The following is an 18,329-nucleotide window of genomic DNA, read 5'->3' on the forward strand; positions in this document are numbered from 1 at the left end:
TAGAAGGCCAGCATCCCGGAGCCGCATCTTCACCGCTAACATTGAGACTGGGGTTTTGTGGGTACTATTTAATGAAGCTGCCAGTTGAGGACTTGCGAGTACTTGTCCTCTTGCTCAGTTGCGCACTTGGGCCTCCCACTCCTCTTTCAATTCTGGTTAGAGACAGTTTGCACTGTTCTGTGACAGAGTAGTACACAGAGTTGTACGAGATCTTCAGTTTCTCAGCAATTTCTCGCATGGAATAGCCTTCATTTCTCAGAACAAGAATAGACTGACGAGTTTCAAAAGAAAGCTCTTTGTTTCTGGCCATTTGAGCCTGTATTCGAACCCACAAATGCTGATGTTCCAGATACACAACTAGTCTAAAGAAGGCCAGTTTTATTGCTTCTTTAAATCAGAACAGTTTTCAGCTGTGCTATCATAATTGCAAAAGGGTTTTCTAATGATCAATTAGGCCTTTAAAATTATAAACTTGGATTAGCTAACAACGTGCCATTGGAACACAGGAGTGATGGTTGCTGATAATGGGTCTCTGTACGTCGATGTAGACATTCCATTAAAAATCAGCCGTTTCCAGCTACAATAGTCATTTACAACATTAACAATGTCTACACTGTATTTCCGATTAAATTTGATGTTATTTTAATGGACAAAAAAAAAAATGGTTCTCTTTCCAAAACTACCTTCTCATTTCAGGATTTTTCTTTATTTTGACTATTTTCCACATTGTAGAATAATAGTGAAGACATCAAAACTATGAAATAACACATGGAATCATGTAGGATGGCAGGTAGCCTAGTGGTTAGAGCGTTGGACTAGTAACCGGAAGGTTGCAAGATTGAATCCCTGAGCTGACAAGGTAGAAATTTGTCGTTCTGCCCCTGAACAAGGCCGTCATTGTAAGTAAGATTTTGTTCTTAACTGACTTGCCTAATTAAGTAAGTTTCAAAAATGTAGTAGCCAAAAAAAAAAAAAAAAAGTGTTCAACTAATTAAAATATATTTTATATTTGAGATTCTTCAAATAGCCACACCCTTTGGCTTGATGACAGCATTGCACACTTCACATTCTCTCAACCCGCTTCATGAAGTAGTCACATGGAATGCATTTCAATTAACAGGTGTGCCTTGTTAAAAGTTAATTTGTGGAATTTCTTTCCTTCTTAATACGTTTGAGCCAATCAGTTGTGACATGGTAGGGGTGGTATACAGAGAGCCCTATTTGGTAACATACCATGTCCATATTATGGCAAGAACAGCTCAAGTAAGCAAAGAGAAACAACAGTACATCATTACTTTAAGACACATCAGTCAATACGGAAAATGGCAAGAACTTTGAAAGTTTCTTCAAGTGCAGTCGCAAAAACCATCAAGCGCTATGATGAAACTGGCTCATGAGGACTGCCACAGGAAAGGAAGACCCAGAGTTACCTCTGCTGCAGAGGATACGTTCATTAGAGTTAACTGCACCTCAGATTGCAGCCCAAATACATTGCTGCAAAGAAACCACTACTAAAGAAAACCAATAAGAAGAGACTTGCTTGGGCCAAGAAACACAAGCAATGGACATTAGACCAGTGGAAATCTTTTCTTTGGTCTGATGAGTCCAAATTTTACCGCTGTGTCTTTTGAGAGATGCAGAGTAGGTGAACAGATGATCTCTGCGTGTGGTTCCCACTGTGAAGCATGGAGGAGGTGGTGTGATGGTGTAGGTGTGCTTTGCCGGTGACACGGTCTGTAATTCACTTACAATTCAAGGCACACTTAACCAGCATGGCTATCCCAGCATTCTGCAGTGATACACAGCCGCAAACCAGATGGGATGGCGTAAGGCCTATTTGACCAAGGAGAGTGACAGAGTGCTGTATCAGATGATTGCTGCAAAGAAACCACTACTAAAAGGACACCAATATGAAACAGAGAGTTGCTTGGGCCAAGAAACACGAGCAATGGACATTACACCAGTGGAAATCTTTCCTTTGGTCTGATGAATCCAAATGTGAGATTTTTGGTTCCAACAGCCGTGTCTTCTGTGAGATGCAGAGTAGGTGAACGGATGATCTCTGCATGTGTATTTCCCACCATGAAGCATAGAGGAAGAGGTGTGATGGTGCTTTGCTGTTGACACCGTCTGTGATTTATTTAGAATTCAAGGCACACTTAACCAGCATGGCTACCAACGCATTCTGCAGCGATAAGCCATCCCATCTGGTTTGCGCTTAGTGGGACTATCATTTGTTTTTCAACAGGATAATGATCCAACACACCTCCAGGCTGTGTACGAGCTATTTGACCAAGAAGGAGAGTGATGGAGTGCTGCATCAGATGACCTGGCTTCCATAATCCTCCGACATCAACCAAATTGAGATAGTTTGGGATGAGTCGAACCACCGAGTAAAGGAAAAGCAGCCAACAAGTGCTCAGCATATGTGGGAACTCCATCAGGACTGTTGGAAAAGCATTCCAGGTGAAGCTGGTTGAGAGAATAACAAGAGTGTGCAATGCTGTCATCAAGGGAAAGGGTGGCTACTTTGAAGAATCTCAAATATAAAAAATATTTTGATTTGTTTTACACTTTTTTGGTGATATTTCATAGTTTTAAGGTCTTCAATATTATTCTGCAAAGTAGAAAATAGCACAAATATAGTAAAAGCCTTAAACGAGTAGGTGTTCTAATACTTTTGACCGGTAGTGTACATCCATACACAGTCTGCTCACACCCAGTACTCAGCCCTGTACCTTAGAGTGCTTCCCTATTTACAGTTATTAAACACTGGTCACTTTAAACACTGGTGTTGCGTCATGCTTAAGAACAGCCCTTAGCCGTGGTATATTAGCTATATACCACACCCGCTCGGCCCTATATAACTACAGCTGTTCACACACAAAATGTGTATCAACAAATGAAATATTATTTGATTTGAGTATATACACCAAGGAATATCAACTAGATAAAAAAAAATTCTTGAGCGGGTGGCCGGGAGCAGAAACTTAATTACAAATCATTTGTAGACTTCAAATTGACCGCAAGACCAAAGAGACACAAAATTTGACTAAAACAATCATTGCAAACCTTGCAAACATTTGAATACGATCACGTGTCTCTGTATTATACGTGGGAATACATGGGAACAGATTTCCAAAATGAAAATTACTTGGAGCTGATTTCATGGTGTTTAACAGTCTTCTGTCCAACAAATAAAAACACCCGCAGCACAAAATGGGCTGCAGTAGTCCAGGAGTCCATGGTGGTCATCATCATACCCCACACACACACACCTGTTGTTGGTTGCTGTAGTCAAACAGCCCCACGGTGGGCTGTGAGTCCATGGCCATCTGGGAGTTGTAGTCAAACTGCAGAGGCTCCATCACAGACTCCATGGTATCCATGGTTACGCCCTGTTCCACACCAGAGAAGTCCTCTTGGGGTTTGGGACCCCCGCCTCCTCCCATGGGGACCATACCCTCCCCTCCTACACATCCCCCTACACCCCCCATCATGTCAGTGTCTGTCCCCGCAGGCTGCATCTGGCCTTGACGACTGAAGAGAGGAAAGAGAGCAGGAGAGAACATGGGGAGGTGTGTGTGTGTGTGTGTGTGTGTGCTGATGTGTGTGTGCCGGTGTGAGTGAATGTGTGTGTGTGCCGGTGTGAGTGAATGTGTATATGCTGGTGTGTGTGTGTGTGTGCCGGTGTGAGTGAATGTGTGTGCCGGTGTGAGTGAATGTGTGTGCCGGTGTGAGTGAATGTGTGTGCCGGTGTGAGTGAATGTGTGTGTACCTGTACTCTTTGACGTCCACGTCCAGGCCATTCTGCACAGGGAGCCCATTAGGGTTGATGACATCACTGATGACATCATTCTCTCCCTCCGTCATCTCGAGTTTCTCTACTTCAAACGCAGCCTTAGGTTTCTCCCTCTTCTCATCCTCCACCTCTCCATCCCTCGGGCCCTGTCAGAGGGAGAGTGAGGGATAGAGATGTAAAAGTCGATGGATGGACAGATTGAGAACATTGTGATTGAGAGATGTATCACTGTCCCTTTACTGATCAGAGGATGAGATCAATAGTGGAGTGCAGGAAGGAATGAACCAGTAAGATGGAGGGAGTGCTAAACAAGACTACAATAGAACCTAGCGCAGGAGTCCAGGTTCAGTCTACAATAGAACCTAGCGCAGGAGTCCAGGTTCAGTCTACAATAGAACCTAGCGCAGGAGTCCAGGTTCAGTCTACAATAGAACCTAGCGCAGGAGTCCAGGTTCAGACTACAATAGAACCTAGCGCAGGAGTCCAGGTTCAGACTACAATAGAACCTAGCGTAGGAGTCCAGGTTCAGACTACAATAGAACCTAGCGCAGGAGTCCAGGTTCAGACTACAATAGAACCTAGCGCAGGAGTCCAGGTTCAGACTACAATAGAACCTAGCGCAGGAGTCCAGGTTCAGACTACAATAGAACCTAGCGCAGGAGTCCAGGTTCAGACTACAATAGAACCTAGCGTAGGAGTCCAGGTTCAGACTACAATAGAACCTAGCGTAGGAGTCCAGGTTCAGACTACAATAGAACCTAGCGCAGGAGTCCAGGTTCAGACTACAATAGAACCTAGCGCAGGAGTCCAGGTTCAGACTACAATAGAACCTAGCGCAGGAGTCCAGGTTCAGACTACAATAGAACCTAGCGCAGGAGTCCAGGTTCAGACTACAATAGAACCTAGCGCAGGAGTCCAGGTTGTCAGTGATAAAAGTGAGTTGGTTATAGTGATAGATGAATGATAGTGAAAACGGGGTTAGACTACTTACGTAGGGTCCCTTGCGTAGGCAGGAGTCCAGTTTTTCAGCGGGAGAGGAGGAGAGGACGTACTCTACCATACTGACTCCTAAACCCCCACTCTCTGACCGCGGTGACATCACTGACCCGCCCACTTCCCCGCCGCTATGGAACCCACCGCCAGGCCGACGGGACACCATGATTGGCTGAGATACCGAGTGGTCTGGGGAGGGGAAATTAGAGAGCACACTACCGTCAGTCTCCAAACACGCACACATTAGGCTGGGCACTGAGACTTTGGTGTGTTGACCCATTGGTGTTTTAATCCTGGGACCCTCTGTCCTACCTGTGGCCCCCCACGCGCTGTCCCTCCACTGGTCCAGAAAGATGCCTTTTGGTCCGTCTTTCCCCGCTTCATCACTCTCCCAAAACTTCTTACCTGTCAGAAGCTGCTGTAGAGGAGAGACAGGAGCGAAACATCGAAAGGGACAGCGAGAGAAACGGAAAGAGAAATATGCGGTGTAAGGACATTTTCCTCAATGTCTTCGCTATTTAACTACCAAGATAACTGATAACTAACATTACAATGCTGAAGATTCCTACAGCAGCTGGATGTGCTGTGTGACAGGACACTATTCTGGGTTTCAGTCTTCCTACCACCACATGGCCTTTGGTAAGCTGTGTCTACAGCCCTCAAACTACTTGACCTCTAACACCTGACCCCTTACCTCTCCCATGGCACGCCCCTCTAGAGCCAGGGCCTGGAAGTCATGGTTCAGCTCATCCATCGACCGCACCTACAGACAGAGACAAGTTTAGAGTAACACACACATCCCAACAGAAAGACAAGGTAGAGCATCAAACATCTACAGACATAGACAATGTTAGAGTACCACACACATAATCACCCCTACTGAGAGGCAAGGTTACACATACACAGAGCAACAGAGAGAGATGGTCGGTAAAGACTGAGGGTATACACTCACACACATTAACCCAGACCATTTTCTGATTTCACACACACACTTAGTACCTGGCTGTCGTGGATGTTATCCCCAATGGGCCAGCGGTGTTTGCCAGGCTGCTCTCCGTGCTGCCGCTGGAAGAAGTAATCCACCATGGCATCATCCTGAGACCGACCGGCACCCGCCACGCCCTGCGACACAGGCACACTTAGCTAACGCCTCTGGCCCCGCCAGTTTTGCACCAAAAACTACACTGCTCAAAAAAATAAAGGGAACACTAAAATAACACATCCTAGATCTGAATGAATTAAATATTCTTACTAAATACTTTTTTCTTTACATAGTTGAATGTGCTGACAACAAAATCACACAAAAATGATCAATGGAAATCAAATTGATCAACCCATGGAGGTCTGGATTTGGAGTCACACTCAAAATTAAAGTGGAAAACCACACTACAGGCTGATCCAACTTTGATGTAATGTCCTTAAAACAAGTCAAAATGAGGCTCAGTGGTGTGTGTGGCCTCCACGTGCCTGTATGACCTCCCTACAACGCCTGGACATGCTCCTGATGAGGTGGCGGATGGTCTCCTGAGGGATCTCCTCCCAGACCTGGACTAAAGCATCCGCCAACTCCTGGACAGTCTGTGGTGCAACGTGGCGTTGGTGGATGGAGCGAGACATGATGTCCCAGATGTGCTCAATTGGATTCAGGTCTGGGGAACGGGCGGGCCAGTCTATAGTATCAATGCCTTCCTCTTGCAGGAACTGCTGACACACTCCAGCCACATGAGGTCTAGCATTGTCTTGCATTAGGAGGAACCCAGGGCCAACCGCATCAGCATATGGTCTCACAAGGGGTCTGAGGAGCTCATCTCTGTACCTAATGGCAGTCAGGCTACCTCTGGCGAGCACATGCACTGTGCGGCCCCCCAAAGAAATGCCACCCCACACCATGACTGACCCTCCGCCAAACCGGTCATGCTGGAGGATGTTGCAGGCAGCAGAACGTTCTCCAAGGCGTCTCCAGACTCTGTCACGTCTGTCACATGTGCTCAGTGTGAACCTGCTTTCATCTGTGAAGAGCACAGGGCGCTAATTGCGAATTTGCCAATCTTGGTGTTCTCTGGCAAATGCCAAACATCCTGCACGGTGTTGGGCTGTAAGCACAACCCCCCACCTGTTGACGTCTGGCCCTCATACCACCCTCATGGAGTCTGTTTCTGACCGTTTGAGCAGACACATGCACATTTGTGGCCTGCTGGAGGTCATTTTGCAGGGCTCTGGCAGTGCTTCTCCTGCTCCTCCTTGCACAAAGGCGGAGGTAGCGGTCCTGCTGCTGGGTTGTTGCCCTCATACGGCCTCCTCCACGTCTCCTGATGTACTAGCCTGTCTCCTGGTAGCGCCTCCATGCTCTGGACACTACGCTGACAGACACAGCAAACCTTCTTGCCACATCTGGCATTGATGTACCATCCTAGATGAGCTGCACTACCTGAGCCACTTGTGTGGGTTGTAGACTCCGTCTCATGCTACCACTAGAGTGAAAGCACCGCCAGCCTTCAAAAGTGACCAAAACATCAGCCAGGAAGCATAGGAACTGAGAAGTGGTCTGTGGTCACCACCTGCAGAACCACGCCTTTATTGGGGGTGTCTTGCCAATTGCCTATAATTTCCACCTGTTGTCTATTCCATTTGCACAACAGCATGTGAAATGTATTGTCAATCGGTATTGCTTCCTAAGTGGACAGCTTGATTTGTGTGCGTGTGATTGACTTGGAGTTACATTGTGTTGTTTAAGTGTTCCCTTTATTTTTTGAGCAGTGTATTAATTTGTCTGCACGTCTGTCAGTCAGTGTGACATGTAATGTATAAATAGGAGACATGTTTGTATTGGTGTCTACCGACTATATGCGGTTGTATCCATCTCCACCTTTACCTGTTGGCTAGGGGATGGGGCATGTGGGGTTTGTCCGGCAGGGGGGGCGTGTCCTCCGCTGCTCAGCACCACGGGCATGCTGGGAGTTGAAGTTCTGAGGTGGGGGCTGAATGAGTCCTGCCAGAGCACTGCTTTACCCTTCAACACACACACACTGCTCATTCCACCAAGGCCTGGGGAGAAGAGGGAGACAAACACACACATCGTTAGTGACACACACACCTCCAATACACATGAGCTACACTCCTTTCAACACAATCTGGAACACACATACATTCCAGTCCCTGAAAATGTGTATCAACATTTATGTCCACCAGCCAGTGGAGTCAACTTGCAGAACATAAATTACAACATATTCTAAGTTAGGGCTCCCCAACCCTGTTCCTGGAGAGTTACCGTCCAATAGATATTCACTCCAACCCTAATCTAACACATCCGATTCTAATAATTATCTGGTTGATAAGGTGAATCAGGTAAGCAACAACTGGGGTTGGGGAAAACCTATTTTTCATACCCAGCATTTTGCAAATCACCCACAGTGTCATAAATAAATAACACACACGCTAAACTGGGGTCAAATTCCATCTCGACAATACTTTCAGTCAATTCATGACTCGTGTGGGGGATTTCCACGTTCGATTTAACTGATAGACAAGAGTTTGAAATGGATCTGAAGCCTGACATCACCACTTTCCCATTCCCTTTCAGTAGTAATAGATGATCTAAACCGCTTGTCAAACTTATTCCACGGAGGGGCAAGTGTCTTCAGGTTATCTTTCTTCCCTTGTACTTTTGATTGATTAATTAAGGTCATTGATTACTAAGGAACTCCCCTCACATGGTTGTCTAGGTCTTAATTGAAAGGAAAAAACAGCAGACACTAGGCCCTCTATATAATTAGATTGACACCCCTGATCTAAAGGTAAATAGGTATCGTAGGTTGGTAACATTAGAAGTCTGGTGTATTTCATCTTATGTGGCCTACATGACATGCTAGACAGAAACCCATTCTGATACAGTTTACTCCACATGATTCTGCAGCAAATGCTTGCGGTGTCATATTTCAGGAGGCATGCCTGTTTCTTATACATGTTCTACTATAGACTCAGATGACTTGGATATGTGAGCCTACTTATGTTCAACAACTGTATTAAGGGCATAACTTGTCTTGATCAGTAGACCATAGGAACATTGACTACAGGGTTGTGCAATGTTCCTATAGGAATATATTCTGTAGCGCAAACATGCTTTTCTAACATGTGTCAGTTGTACTTAAGACATCTGCAACATTGTGTCCTGCTGAAAGCGGCCCAGCCAGGGGTGTATTTATTAGTTGCAGACCGTTGCAAAACGTTTTGCAACAGACCGAACCGTTTACTCTAGGAACCAAATGGAAGCAAACAGAACCAAACAGCGAGGGACATACCTCAATTTTTCCACTTGGAGAAGATGGTTTCCAACAGCCTACAGCTCAGGTGATGTGGATTCCACCCACTCAACAAGCGAGGAGTGTGTTCAGTGGTAAGGTATTTTCTATCTAGACAACCAGGTGGTCTGCTTCTGTTTCCATGTTTTATTTATCATTGAACCTCAACCTCTGTCTGAATCATAAGGCCTTGTACTGATACACAGATGGAGAGGAAGAGAAGTCTTGGGAAATACAGCCCGAATTTGTCATATCGCAAAACTCCTCTCTCTACCTCACACACACCATCATGGCTCCGAGGTGTACACACACCTATCAACCACAGACACACTACAATGAGCAGACGCCTCCATGCATTGAGCTATACCGTAACGAACACGCCCCCCTCTGCAGGTATCATTAGCTAGCCAGCAAGCTAGGTCCTGCCATCCAGACAACGCTTCAAGACAGCTACTTGAAATAAAAAAGATATATAAAAAATACCCCCAGTCTGTATTGCATGAAAATAGCATTAAAGTATGTTATTCCATGCAAGCAGACAACAGCGGTTTATGCCATGTTAGACATGTAACATTAGCTACCTATTTGGAAACACCCGGAAATCAGTAGCACAGTCTCTTGTTCATCACGCTCGAGTCGTTGTGTTCGCCACCCGGAAATAGGCATTGTTGGCTCTAACTGGGTTAATCATTATTTAATACCAGGGATCGATTATCACCGCGATCTACTGTCCTGTCCACCCGTGCCAGAACAAAAGCGGAACGTAGCTTTGTGTGCCAGCTAGCTAGCGTTAGCTGTCAGTCGCTGAGGCACAACATCCAACTAGCTAACTAAACAAAACAATGAGGCCATTTAGGCATAAATGGACGTAAGCAAATTATTTCGTCTGGTTTTGACATATAGCTAGTTAACTATGTTCTCCGTGTAAGGAAGTGTTCGCTAGCCGAATAACGTTAACTAGCTAAAGTCGCATGCCAACCACGGAACTGGTTCCAGTAGCTAGTTAACGTTACCCATTTACCAACAATACACGGCCTCCAAGCCAGAGACCTGTTCAGCCCAGTCCGACACTGGCCAAACCCGGCTCCAACACCTACTCTCTGGATCGCACACACCGGTGACCCGTTACTAGTACCAGGAGGGGCACGAGAAGAGCGCTGTCTACATGACGCGGATATAAGCTAGCTAACAAAGGCCTGAGCTGTCTGGCAAGAGCGGAAGACAGCAACACAACCGGAGGCAAGAGAGGGAGGCGGCAACACAGCCGTTAAAATAACACCCAGAACTCTCGTTCCGGTCCGGTAAAGACAATAAACCGGGTGATGTGTGGTTTGATGCGTCTAGAGTGTTTCTGTGCCCACGGGAGAGGGCTACTTACAGGTGGAGAGGGCAGATGGTCGCAGATTTCAGCCCCGGTTCTCTTTCCAGACTTCCAAGCTTTCACTCCAACAACATGGCGGCTCGGAGGGACTCAGAGACAGGCTGACGCGCTGCATCATGGGAACGGAAGATGGCGAGAGCGGAGCGCGTGCGGTTCATTGCGCCAACCGTTTCACCACTGCCAGTCCTTTGTTATGGTGGCTTTGTTGACATGATGTATTCTATCTCACAATCGACAAAAATACAATAATAACCTAAAAATAAACGAATAAATATACTAATAATTAAATATCAAAAACACTGGTTAGGTAAATCTGGACAGTTTATTCCCAGTCCCAGATCCCCTGGGCTGATGTTCCCCTATAATAAACATATAATAAACATACTGCTATTCCGGTTGGTACAGCATGTTCAGCGGACTATGACCGTAATGGATGGAGTCCAGCCGCAGCCACGGCAACGTGCTGAGACACAAAGACCCAGAGGGTGTTCACGAGGCTGGATCTGGATGCTCTGCTAGACTGGTGGAATGTAAACCAACCAACAGCCATAGTCAAAAGTAGGGCGTAGCCTGTAACAACCAAATAAATTACAATTCAATAGTGAAGCTAGTCTAGTGTGTTACTGTCACTAGAATAAAGTAAACCAGGGATAGGCAACTGATGGTGTGGGGCCCACAAAAACCCTGAACTTCTCATGAGGGGCCACAGTCAGGGTCGGTTCCAGGCAAATTACATGTGGTTTTATTGATTTTGGTAGTCATTCTTAGTCAGATGCTCAATGGGTGACATGTCTAATGAGTATGCATGCCATGGAAGAAGTGGGACATTTCCAGCTTCCAGGAATTGAGTACAGATCCTTGCCACATGGGACCGTGCATTATCATGCTGAAACATGAGTTGATGGTGGCGGATGAATGGCATGACAATGGGCCTCAGGATCTCTTCACAGTATCTCTGTGCATTCAAATCGACATTGATAAAATGCAATTGTGTTCGTTGTCCGTAGCTTATGCCTTCCCATACCATAACCCCACCACCACAATGGGGCACTCTGTTCACAACATTGACATCAGCAAACCACTCGCCTACACCACGCCATACAGTCTGCCATCTGCTAGGTACAGTTGAAACTGGGATTCATCTGTGAAGAGCACACTTCCATTGAAGGTAAGCATTTGCCCACTGACGTCTGGAGTCTTACCAGACTGCATTCAGGTCGAGACCCTGGTGAGGACGACGAGCATGAAGATGAGCTTCCCTAAAACGGTTTCTGACAGTTTGTGCAGAAATTCTTCAGTTGTGCAAAACCACGGTTCCATCAGCTGTTCGGGTGGCTGGTCTCAGATGAGCCCGCAGGTGAAAAAGCCAGATGTGGAGACCCTGGTCTGGCGTGGTTACAAGTGGTCTTCGGGTTGCGAGTCCTCACAATGACATTGGAGGCGGCTTATGGTGGAGAAATTAACATTCAATTCTCTGGCAACAGCTCTGGTGGACATTCCTGCAGTCAGCATGCCAAATGTACACTCTGTCAAAACTAGAGACATCTGTGGCATTGTGCTGTGTAACAAAACTGCACATTTTAGAGTGGCGTTTTATTGTCCCCCTGTATAATGATCATGCTGTTTAATCAGCTTCATGATAATCCATCCTCCTGACAGGTGTGGCATATTTTGATAACGGAGAAATGCTCACTAACAATAATGGAAACAAATTTGTGCTCACAATTTGAGAGAATTAAACATTTCTGGGATCTTTTAAACAGGTGTGTGTGTTTGTGTTTGTGTATAGACAACACCAGACTGATTTAATTTAGAAAGTTTCTTTATTTCCCCCCCCACACACACACACACACCTGTCTCATCCAAGTAAACCACTTCAGAAATACAGCCCTCCTATCCTCTCCTCTCTTCCTTCGTGGAAACGCTCCCTGACCAGACCTATTGTATGTTGGTGAAATAAATCAGTGTCCTTCATATATTCCTTTCATCAATATCATCAGGTCAGACCAGTGATACTGTATCTTTAGGGATGGATGGAAGGAAAGAGGGAGTGAATGAAGTGTAAGGAGAGAATAAAAGGAAGGATAGTAGGGTGTGAGGAAGGACGCATTCTTCCCCAAAGTCAAGGAGGACATTGGGGGAGAAGCTCAATTACATACTCCTCACATCATCTCTCTCCTTGCCTCCTTTTCAAAACCCATTGGATGAGAAAGCCAGAGGTCACTTCCCTTGAACATTCTCCTCCAATTGGTTTTGAGAAGGAGGCGAGGAGAGTATGCAATTGAGATTCTCCCTGGGTCGTCTAAAGGTAGAGGAGAAATGTAAAGGGACGTGGCTACACGATCAACCCCTCATCACCAAACAAAAGCAACAACCATTCATCAGCCAGATATGTACATGCACAGAATCCCCCATATCTTTACCCAGAGACACTAAAGCCCAATCTCTAACCAGTCCATTTTTGCCGTGATTGGGTTTAAACAAAGTCACCCTGTCACAACAGAACTAGGGACAAGCTTGGAATTCGACATTCGACTGTTCTATTACAACATCACATTCTAAAACGACAACATGAAGAGCTGTATCCCATGTGACTTCGAGGCCCCTTCCACAATAGTTCAGAGGTCATCCAGCTAGTCCTGTAGCGCCACACACACACACAGGGTCGCAGGAATGTGGAGAGCCGGTAGGTGCAGTGTCCTCTCAATATCCTCAGTGTCCATTAGGATGTGACCACGCCCAGTGTCTCCCCGCCATCTCCCCCTGCTTCCCCCTAGAACTGCTGGTACATTCACCTCAGGGGTGTCAGTCAGTTTACCCTTGGTTAACACATACACACACGGTTTCACATACACACACAGGTGAGTCTATCGTTCAGTTGTACTGTGACACACAGAGTGAATGTTCTATTCCCATGGCGACTCTGCTTCCCTGCTGAGGTATTGTCTGATAGGTGCGCCACCTTCTCCTACCCAGCACTGAAAGAGAGAATGATATACAGTTCCAAGGAAAAACTAAAAAGGTCACACTAAAAAGTAGATATCTCTTGTTGAACCAATTCCCTCCCTACTGGTTAGGGGTTTAGGGATCACCGCGAGGTTAAGGATGAAAGTTTAGAGGTCAGGGGTTACTTACGTGTAGAGGGGCTGCAGTTGGAGGTGGGAGGTCTTCTGAGGAGGCTGGTAACCATAGGAGTCAAAGCCACCAATGAAATCAACTGACAGAGGGAGAAAGATCAGAAGCTGACAGAGCACTCAGATGCAACACTCAGATGCAGATGGAACACTCAGATGCAGATGGAACACTCAGATGCAGATGGAGCACTCAGACCGACGGAACACTCAGACCGACGGAACACTCAGACCGACGGAACACTCAGACCGACGGAACACTCAGACCGACGGAACACTCAGACCGACGGAACACTCAGACCGACGGAACACTCAGACCGACGGAAGAAAGGTGAGCAACACTCACAGCTATCCTCGTCATCCTGGAAGACTTTGCTCACGTAGCAGGCATACACAATGCCAAAGAGCTGAGGGACAGGTAGACAGGATAAGGTTAGTATCATAGTGTGTGTGTGTGTGTGTGTGTGTGTGTGTGAGAGAGATACTCACAGCCAGTAAGACCTGTAGTGCAGAGCTCAACACCTCAATGTACTGGTAGTCAAGGAGACAGCCGGAGACGGTGATGACATGGTGGTCATCAGGGGCAATGCGGGAGTCCAACACTGGTGTTACTAGGCAACCAGGACCATGCTCCATCCACCATGACCGATGCAGCGACGTGTTGAAAGTCATCAGGAAGTCCCTGTCCTACACACACACACATATATATTTTAAAACATGTTATAAGCACACAAATGTTATAAACACATTCTAAAACACATAAACACACATTATCAACATGCTATAAACAAACACACATCTCTTACCTGAGACAAGTGTCCCACCTCCAGGTAGAAACAGATGATAAAGGAGTTCCATCCCACCCACAGCACCAACCACACTGCATACTGACAGACACAGTGACAAAAAGGGGTTAGTGTGTGTGTGTTAAATAAAATTACGTGACCAAAAGTATGTGGACACCTGCTCATTAATATAGAGTTGGTCCCCCCTTTGCTGCTATAACAGCCTCCACTCTTCTGGGAAGGCTTTCCACTAGATGTTGGAACATTGCTGCAGGGATTCATCCATTCATCCACAAGAGCATTAGTGAGGTTGGGCAATGATGTTGGGCGATTAGGCCTGGCTCGCAGTCGGTGTTCCAATTCATCTCAAAGGTGTTCAACAAGGGCATTGTCATGCTGAAACAGGAAAGGGTCTTCCCCAAACTGTTGCAACAAAGTTGGAAGCACAGAATCGTCTTGATTGTCATTGTATACTGTAGCGTTAACATTTCCCTTCACTGGAACTAAGGGGCCTAGCCCGAACCATGAAAAACAGCCCCAGACCATTATTCCAAACTTTACAGTTGGCTCTATGCATTCAGGGCAGGTAGCGTTCTCCTGGCATCCGCTAAACCCAGATTTGTCCGTTGGACTGCCAGATGGTGAAGCGTGATTAATCTCTCCAGAGAACACGTTTCCACTGCTCAAGAGTTCAATGGCGGCGAGCTTTACACCACTCCAGCCAACGCTTGGCATGTGCATGGTGACCTTAGGCTTGTGTGCGGCTGCTCAGCCATGGAAACCTATTTCATGAAGCTCCTGGCGAACAGTTCTTGTGCTGACGTTGCTTCCAGAGGCAGTTTGGAACTCGTAGTGAGTGCTGCAACCGAGGACAGACGATTCTGACGCACTACGTGCTTCAGCACTTGGTGGTCCCGTTCTGTGAGCATGTGTGGTCTACCACTTCGCGGGTGAGCCGTTGTTGCTCCTAGATGTTTCCACTTCACAATAACAGCACTTACAGTTGACCCGGGACAGCTGTAGCTGGGCAGAAATTTGACAAACTGACTTTTTGGAAAAGTTGCATCCTATGACGGTCCTATGTTGAAAGTCACTGAGCTCTTCAGTAAGGCCATTCTACTGCTAATGTTTGTCTATGGAGATTCCATGGCTGTGTGCTTGGTTTTATACACCTGTCAGCAATGGGTGTGGCTGAAATAGCCAAATTCACTCATTTGAAGGGGTGTCCACATACTTTTGTGTATATAGTGTATGCATGCATGTATGTCTCACCAGTATGAGGTAGCGGGATCTGAACTGCACGGTTCCAAAGATCCCCAGTATGACGGCCATGATTTGGAGGAAGTTGGCCAGGATAGGAGCCCACTGGTAGCCCAGGAAGTCAAACACCTGTCTCTGTAGTGCTGCCATCTACACACACACACACACACACACCCACCCACCCACACAGGTATATTTTTACTAAAAGAGTCCACCCGTACTTCTAGAGGATTGGCATGGTATTACATTGTTACAGTTTCACACGCAAACACACAGATAAGGAAACAACTGTCTTTCTCACACACACGTCACACAGTCTGCCAGTTGTTTCCATGGAAACTGCCAGGAGCACCAGCTGAGGGTGCCAGGAGCACCAGCTGAGGGACTACCCCCCCCCCCCCCCCCCCCCCACACACACACACCCACTAATAAACTCCCCAAACAACTGAAAATATGCTGTATTGCAAGTGCCCATTGTCACACTATATCACAAAAAAATAAACACACACACACACCACCACACACACTATTCAAGTCAGAAAATAAAAGTAGAAATTAAAAGCTGGAAATTAAAAAGTTTAGAGAGACTGATAGAGCAGGAAGACAGCGAGAGGGAGCTCCCTTGTTTTCCTGCTGTTACTTTCAAAAGCTGAAGGGTTCCTTTTCACGTGGTCTCCCAGAATACAGTGATCACCACACACACTGTGTGGTTGCCAATAATACCAATAATGTGACACACACAGCTAGTAGTTTTGAAACACTTTTCAGTCAGTCAGCCCAGCACTCCCTCTCAGTTACACACACAGATTCGTTGAGTGAAAGAGGAAAGGAATAGGGATATAGTCAAAATATGGTCAACAACAACACTTTTTCTCATTCTCCCAATCACATTTCACCTCACCCCAACACACTCACCAGCTGCAGTGAACATATCGCCACCAGCGTGCATCTCCCGTCACAATTCCCCATCTTGGAGTGCTCTGGACGCGGCTTGGAGCCACAAAGGCTCCGGGGAAAGGACGGGTGGTCACCGGTCAGATCCAGACTGGCTGCCCGACTCAGATCACACCATGCCCGGCCAGATCTCGCCTAGACCACGGCCTCTTGGTTCTTCTAGGTACGGAAGACTCCTTGAGATACGTTAAATCACACCGACACCAACCCAGCCCGACCCGCCGTGATCATTCTGTCGGTGTGGGTAGGTAAAGATGGCTGTGGTTCGCCGGAGGTGTCCTCTTCTTCACGCGGCGAGGTTTGCGGTCCGACCACTAGGTAACGATTACGAATCGCCTCGAGCCGGCCACACCTTCCGGTTGGTAGCGAAAGGAGGGGGCGAAAACCACACAGACAGACACAAAGAAAGACGGAAAGCTGTCATAACGGAGCAGGTCTCGCGGGTTAACGGGTATACATAAGCATAATATGAAAATGGGTAACACGGGGAGGGAGAGGAATGAAATGAGCGGATGGAGGTGGCCAACTGTCTGGGATGGTTAAATGAAATATGCCATGCACCGACACACACAAAGCCGTAATAGTGACTCACGGTTGGTTTTCAAGACGTTTGCGCTGCTTTCTCGTTCTCCGTCAACGAGCGGTTTATCCGTAGGCCTCCGTTGGCGTAATGCTAAAAACCAAGACTAGGGCTCTCTTCTGTCTCGCGGTGTCTTTGTCAACAATCGGTGGTGCCTGCCGGGGTGGGCGCGAGGGGGGTCGAGGAGGGGACATTGCAAGCCCCCCTCATTTCAAATGAGGAACTGGGCCGTGTTCCTTGATGGCGATCACTGATTTGACATGATGGGATTGAATTAAGTAAATTAGTGACCCACTAAATAGATTTTAACTTCAAACTTTGTCAAATAAATTATAAACTAAAGGAGAGGGAGGAAGGATGCAATTTTAAAGTAGTCGAAATGGGCCCCTGTATTCTGCAGACTGCATGGGGAATCACCGCTGGTCAGCTCATTAGGCAGAGTGAAGATTAACTCAGAAATACAGCCTTAGTCAAAACTGACCAAGACGCACCTCCAACAACAACACCTCACATAATTCTACCCCCAAACAATTGAGTTCAACCACTGGCATATGGGATTGTTTATGTGAGAGTTGACGCTGCCCTGTGATAAATAGTCCCCATTCTGTCAAAGGAAGGGGCGTAAAATATTTAGCTTGTCCATTCCCAACGAGCCTCTCCAGGGTGCTGTTGGAGACACATCAGTGCGGCGCTCCACCAACGTTCCGTCAAATAAAATGTATGACAATGTAATGAGACAGACACATTTCACATCATGCAGGTTTCTCCGATCAAACAGCCTAACCTAAATGACGCCCAATCGAGTAACAAACATATCCTAAAAACAGGACAGGTCAAAGTAAAATGGACAACTGTTGTCCAGGTGGGGCAGAACATATAGGACCAGCCCTGTGGGTAGTGAAACCGTGGAGCGCGAGACGTTCAGCAGAGACAAAAGAAACAGGACTAGCAGCGAATACAAATTACCGGGCAGAAATAAGAGTGAGAATAATACAATATCTAGGACCATGCTCTGTCATGTCAGTGGTTAAATAATTCAAATACATTTGCATAAACGAAATCTAAATAATCTATTACTTTGATTAGATTGCTCAATATTGATTTGATATTCTAAAACTCAATTTAAAACCCTATTTGGTTGTATG

At 46.4% G+C, this 18,329-nt stretch overlaps 2 protein-coding genes across 5 annotated transcripts in view; both read right to left on the reverse strand.

Annotated features, from left to right (window-relative positions):
* pum1 (pumilio RNA-binding family member 1) overlaps window positions 1-11,438 on the reverse strand; it is a 36,943-nt gene extending 25,505 nt beyond the window's left edge. The window contains exons 1-8 of one of the 4 annotated variants that reach the window (XM_036953143.1): window positions 10,472-11,438; window positions 7,668-7,840; window positions 5,795-5,917; window positions 5,490-5,558; window positions 5,108-5,210; window positions 4,794-4,984; window positions 3,779-3,948; window positions 3,279-3,540 (exon numbers count right to left, since the gene is read on the reverse strand). In XM_036953143.1, coding sequence (XP_036809038.1) covers window positions 3,279-3,540; window positions 3,779-3,948; window positions 4,794-4,984; window positions 5,108-5,210; window positions 5,490-5,558; window positions 5,795-5,917; window positions 7,668-7,829 — 1,080 coding nt within the window. In that variant the 5' untranslated portion in view covers window positions 7,830-7,840; window positions 10,472-11,438. Of the gene's footprint in view, window positions 1-3,278; window positions 3,541-3,778; window positions 3,949-4,793; window positions 4,985-5,107; window positions 5,214-5,489; window positions 5,559-5,794; window positions 5,918-7,667; window positions 7,841-10,471 lie in introns of those variants that run through there. The other 3 variants (XM_036953141.1, XM_036953140.1, XM_036953142.1) reach the window with 3 other exon arrangements.
* An 840-nt stretch (window positions 11,439-12,278) lies between these two features.
* Window positions 12,279-17,464, reverse strand: nkain1 (sodium/potassium transporting ATPase interacting 1). The gene is made up of 8 exons (XM_036953151.1): window positions 17,197-17,464; window positions 16,566-16,956; window positions 15,663-15,800; window positions 14,412-14,492; window positions 14,095-14,292; window positions 13,952-14,012; window positions 13,610-13,691; window positions 12,279-13,452 (listed from the first exon to the last, which is right to left on the reverse strand). Exons 2-8 carry the CDS (start codon window positions 16,617-16,619, stop codon window positions 13,443-13,445), a joined length of 624 nt encoding a protein of 207 aa, XP_036809046.1. The 5' UTR covers window positions 16,620-16,956; window positions 17,197-17,464; the 3' UTR covers window positions 12,279-13,442.
* Window positions 17,465-18,329: the final 865 nt, after the last annotated feature.

This window comes from Oncorhynchus mykiss, chromosome 18, assembly GCF_013265735.2.
Source record: "Oncorhynchus mykiss isolate Arlee chromosome 18, USDA_OmykA_1.1, whole genome shotgun sequence".
NCBI lineage: Eukaryota > Metazoa > Chordata > Actinopteri > Salmoniformes > Salmonidae > Oncorhynchus > Oncorhynchus mykiss.

What these genes read in the sequence shown, in the direction of transcription:
- nkain1 (XM_036953151.1), bottom strand. Translation starts at nt 16,619, where the DNA reads ATGGGGAATTGTGACGGGAGATGCACGCTGGTGGCGATATGTTCACTG. An exon ending in CGATATGTTCACTGCAGCTG is followed by an intron (nt 15,801 to 16,565) that starts GTGAGTGTGTTG and finishes GTGTGTGTGTAG; the next exon opens with ATGGCAGCACTACAGAGACA. An exon ending in GATCCCGCTACCTCATACTG is followed by an intron (nt 14,493 to 15,662) that starts GTGAGACATACA and finishes TGTGTCTGTCAG; the next exon opens with TATGCAGTGTGGTTGGTGCT.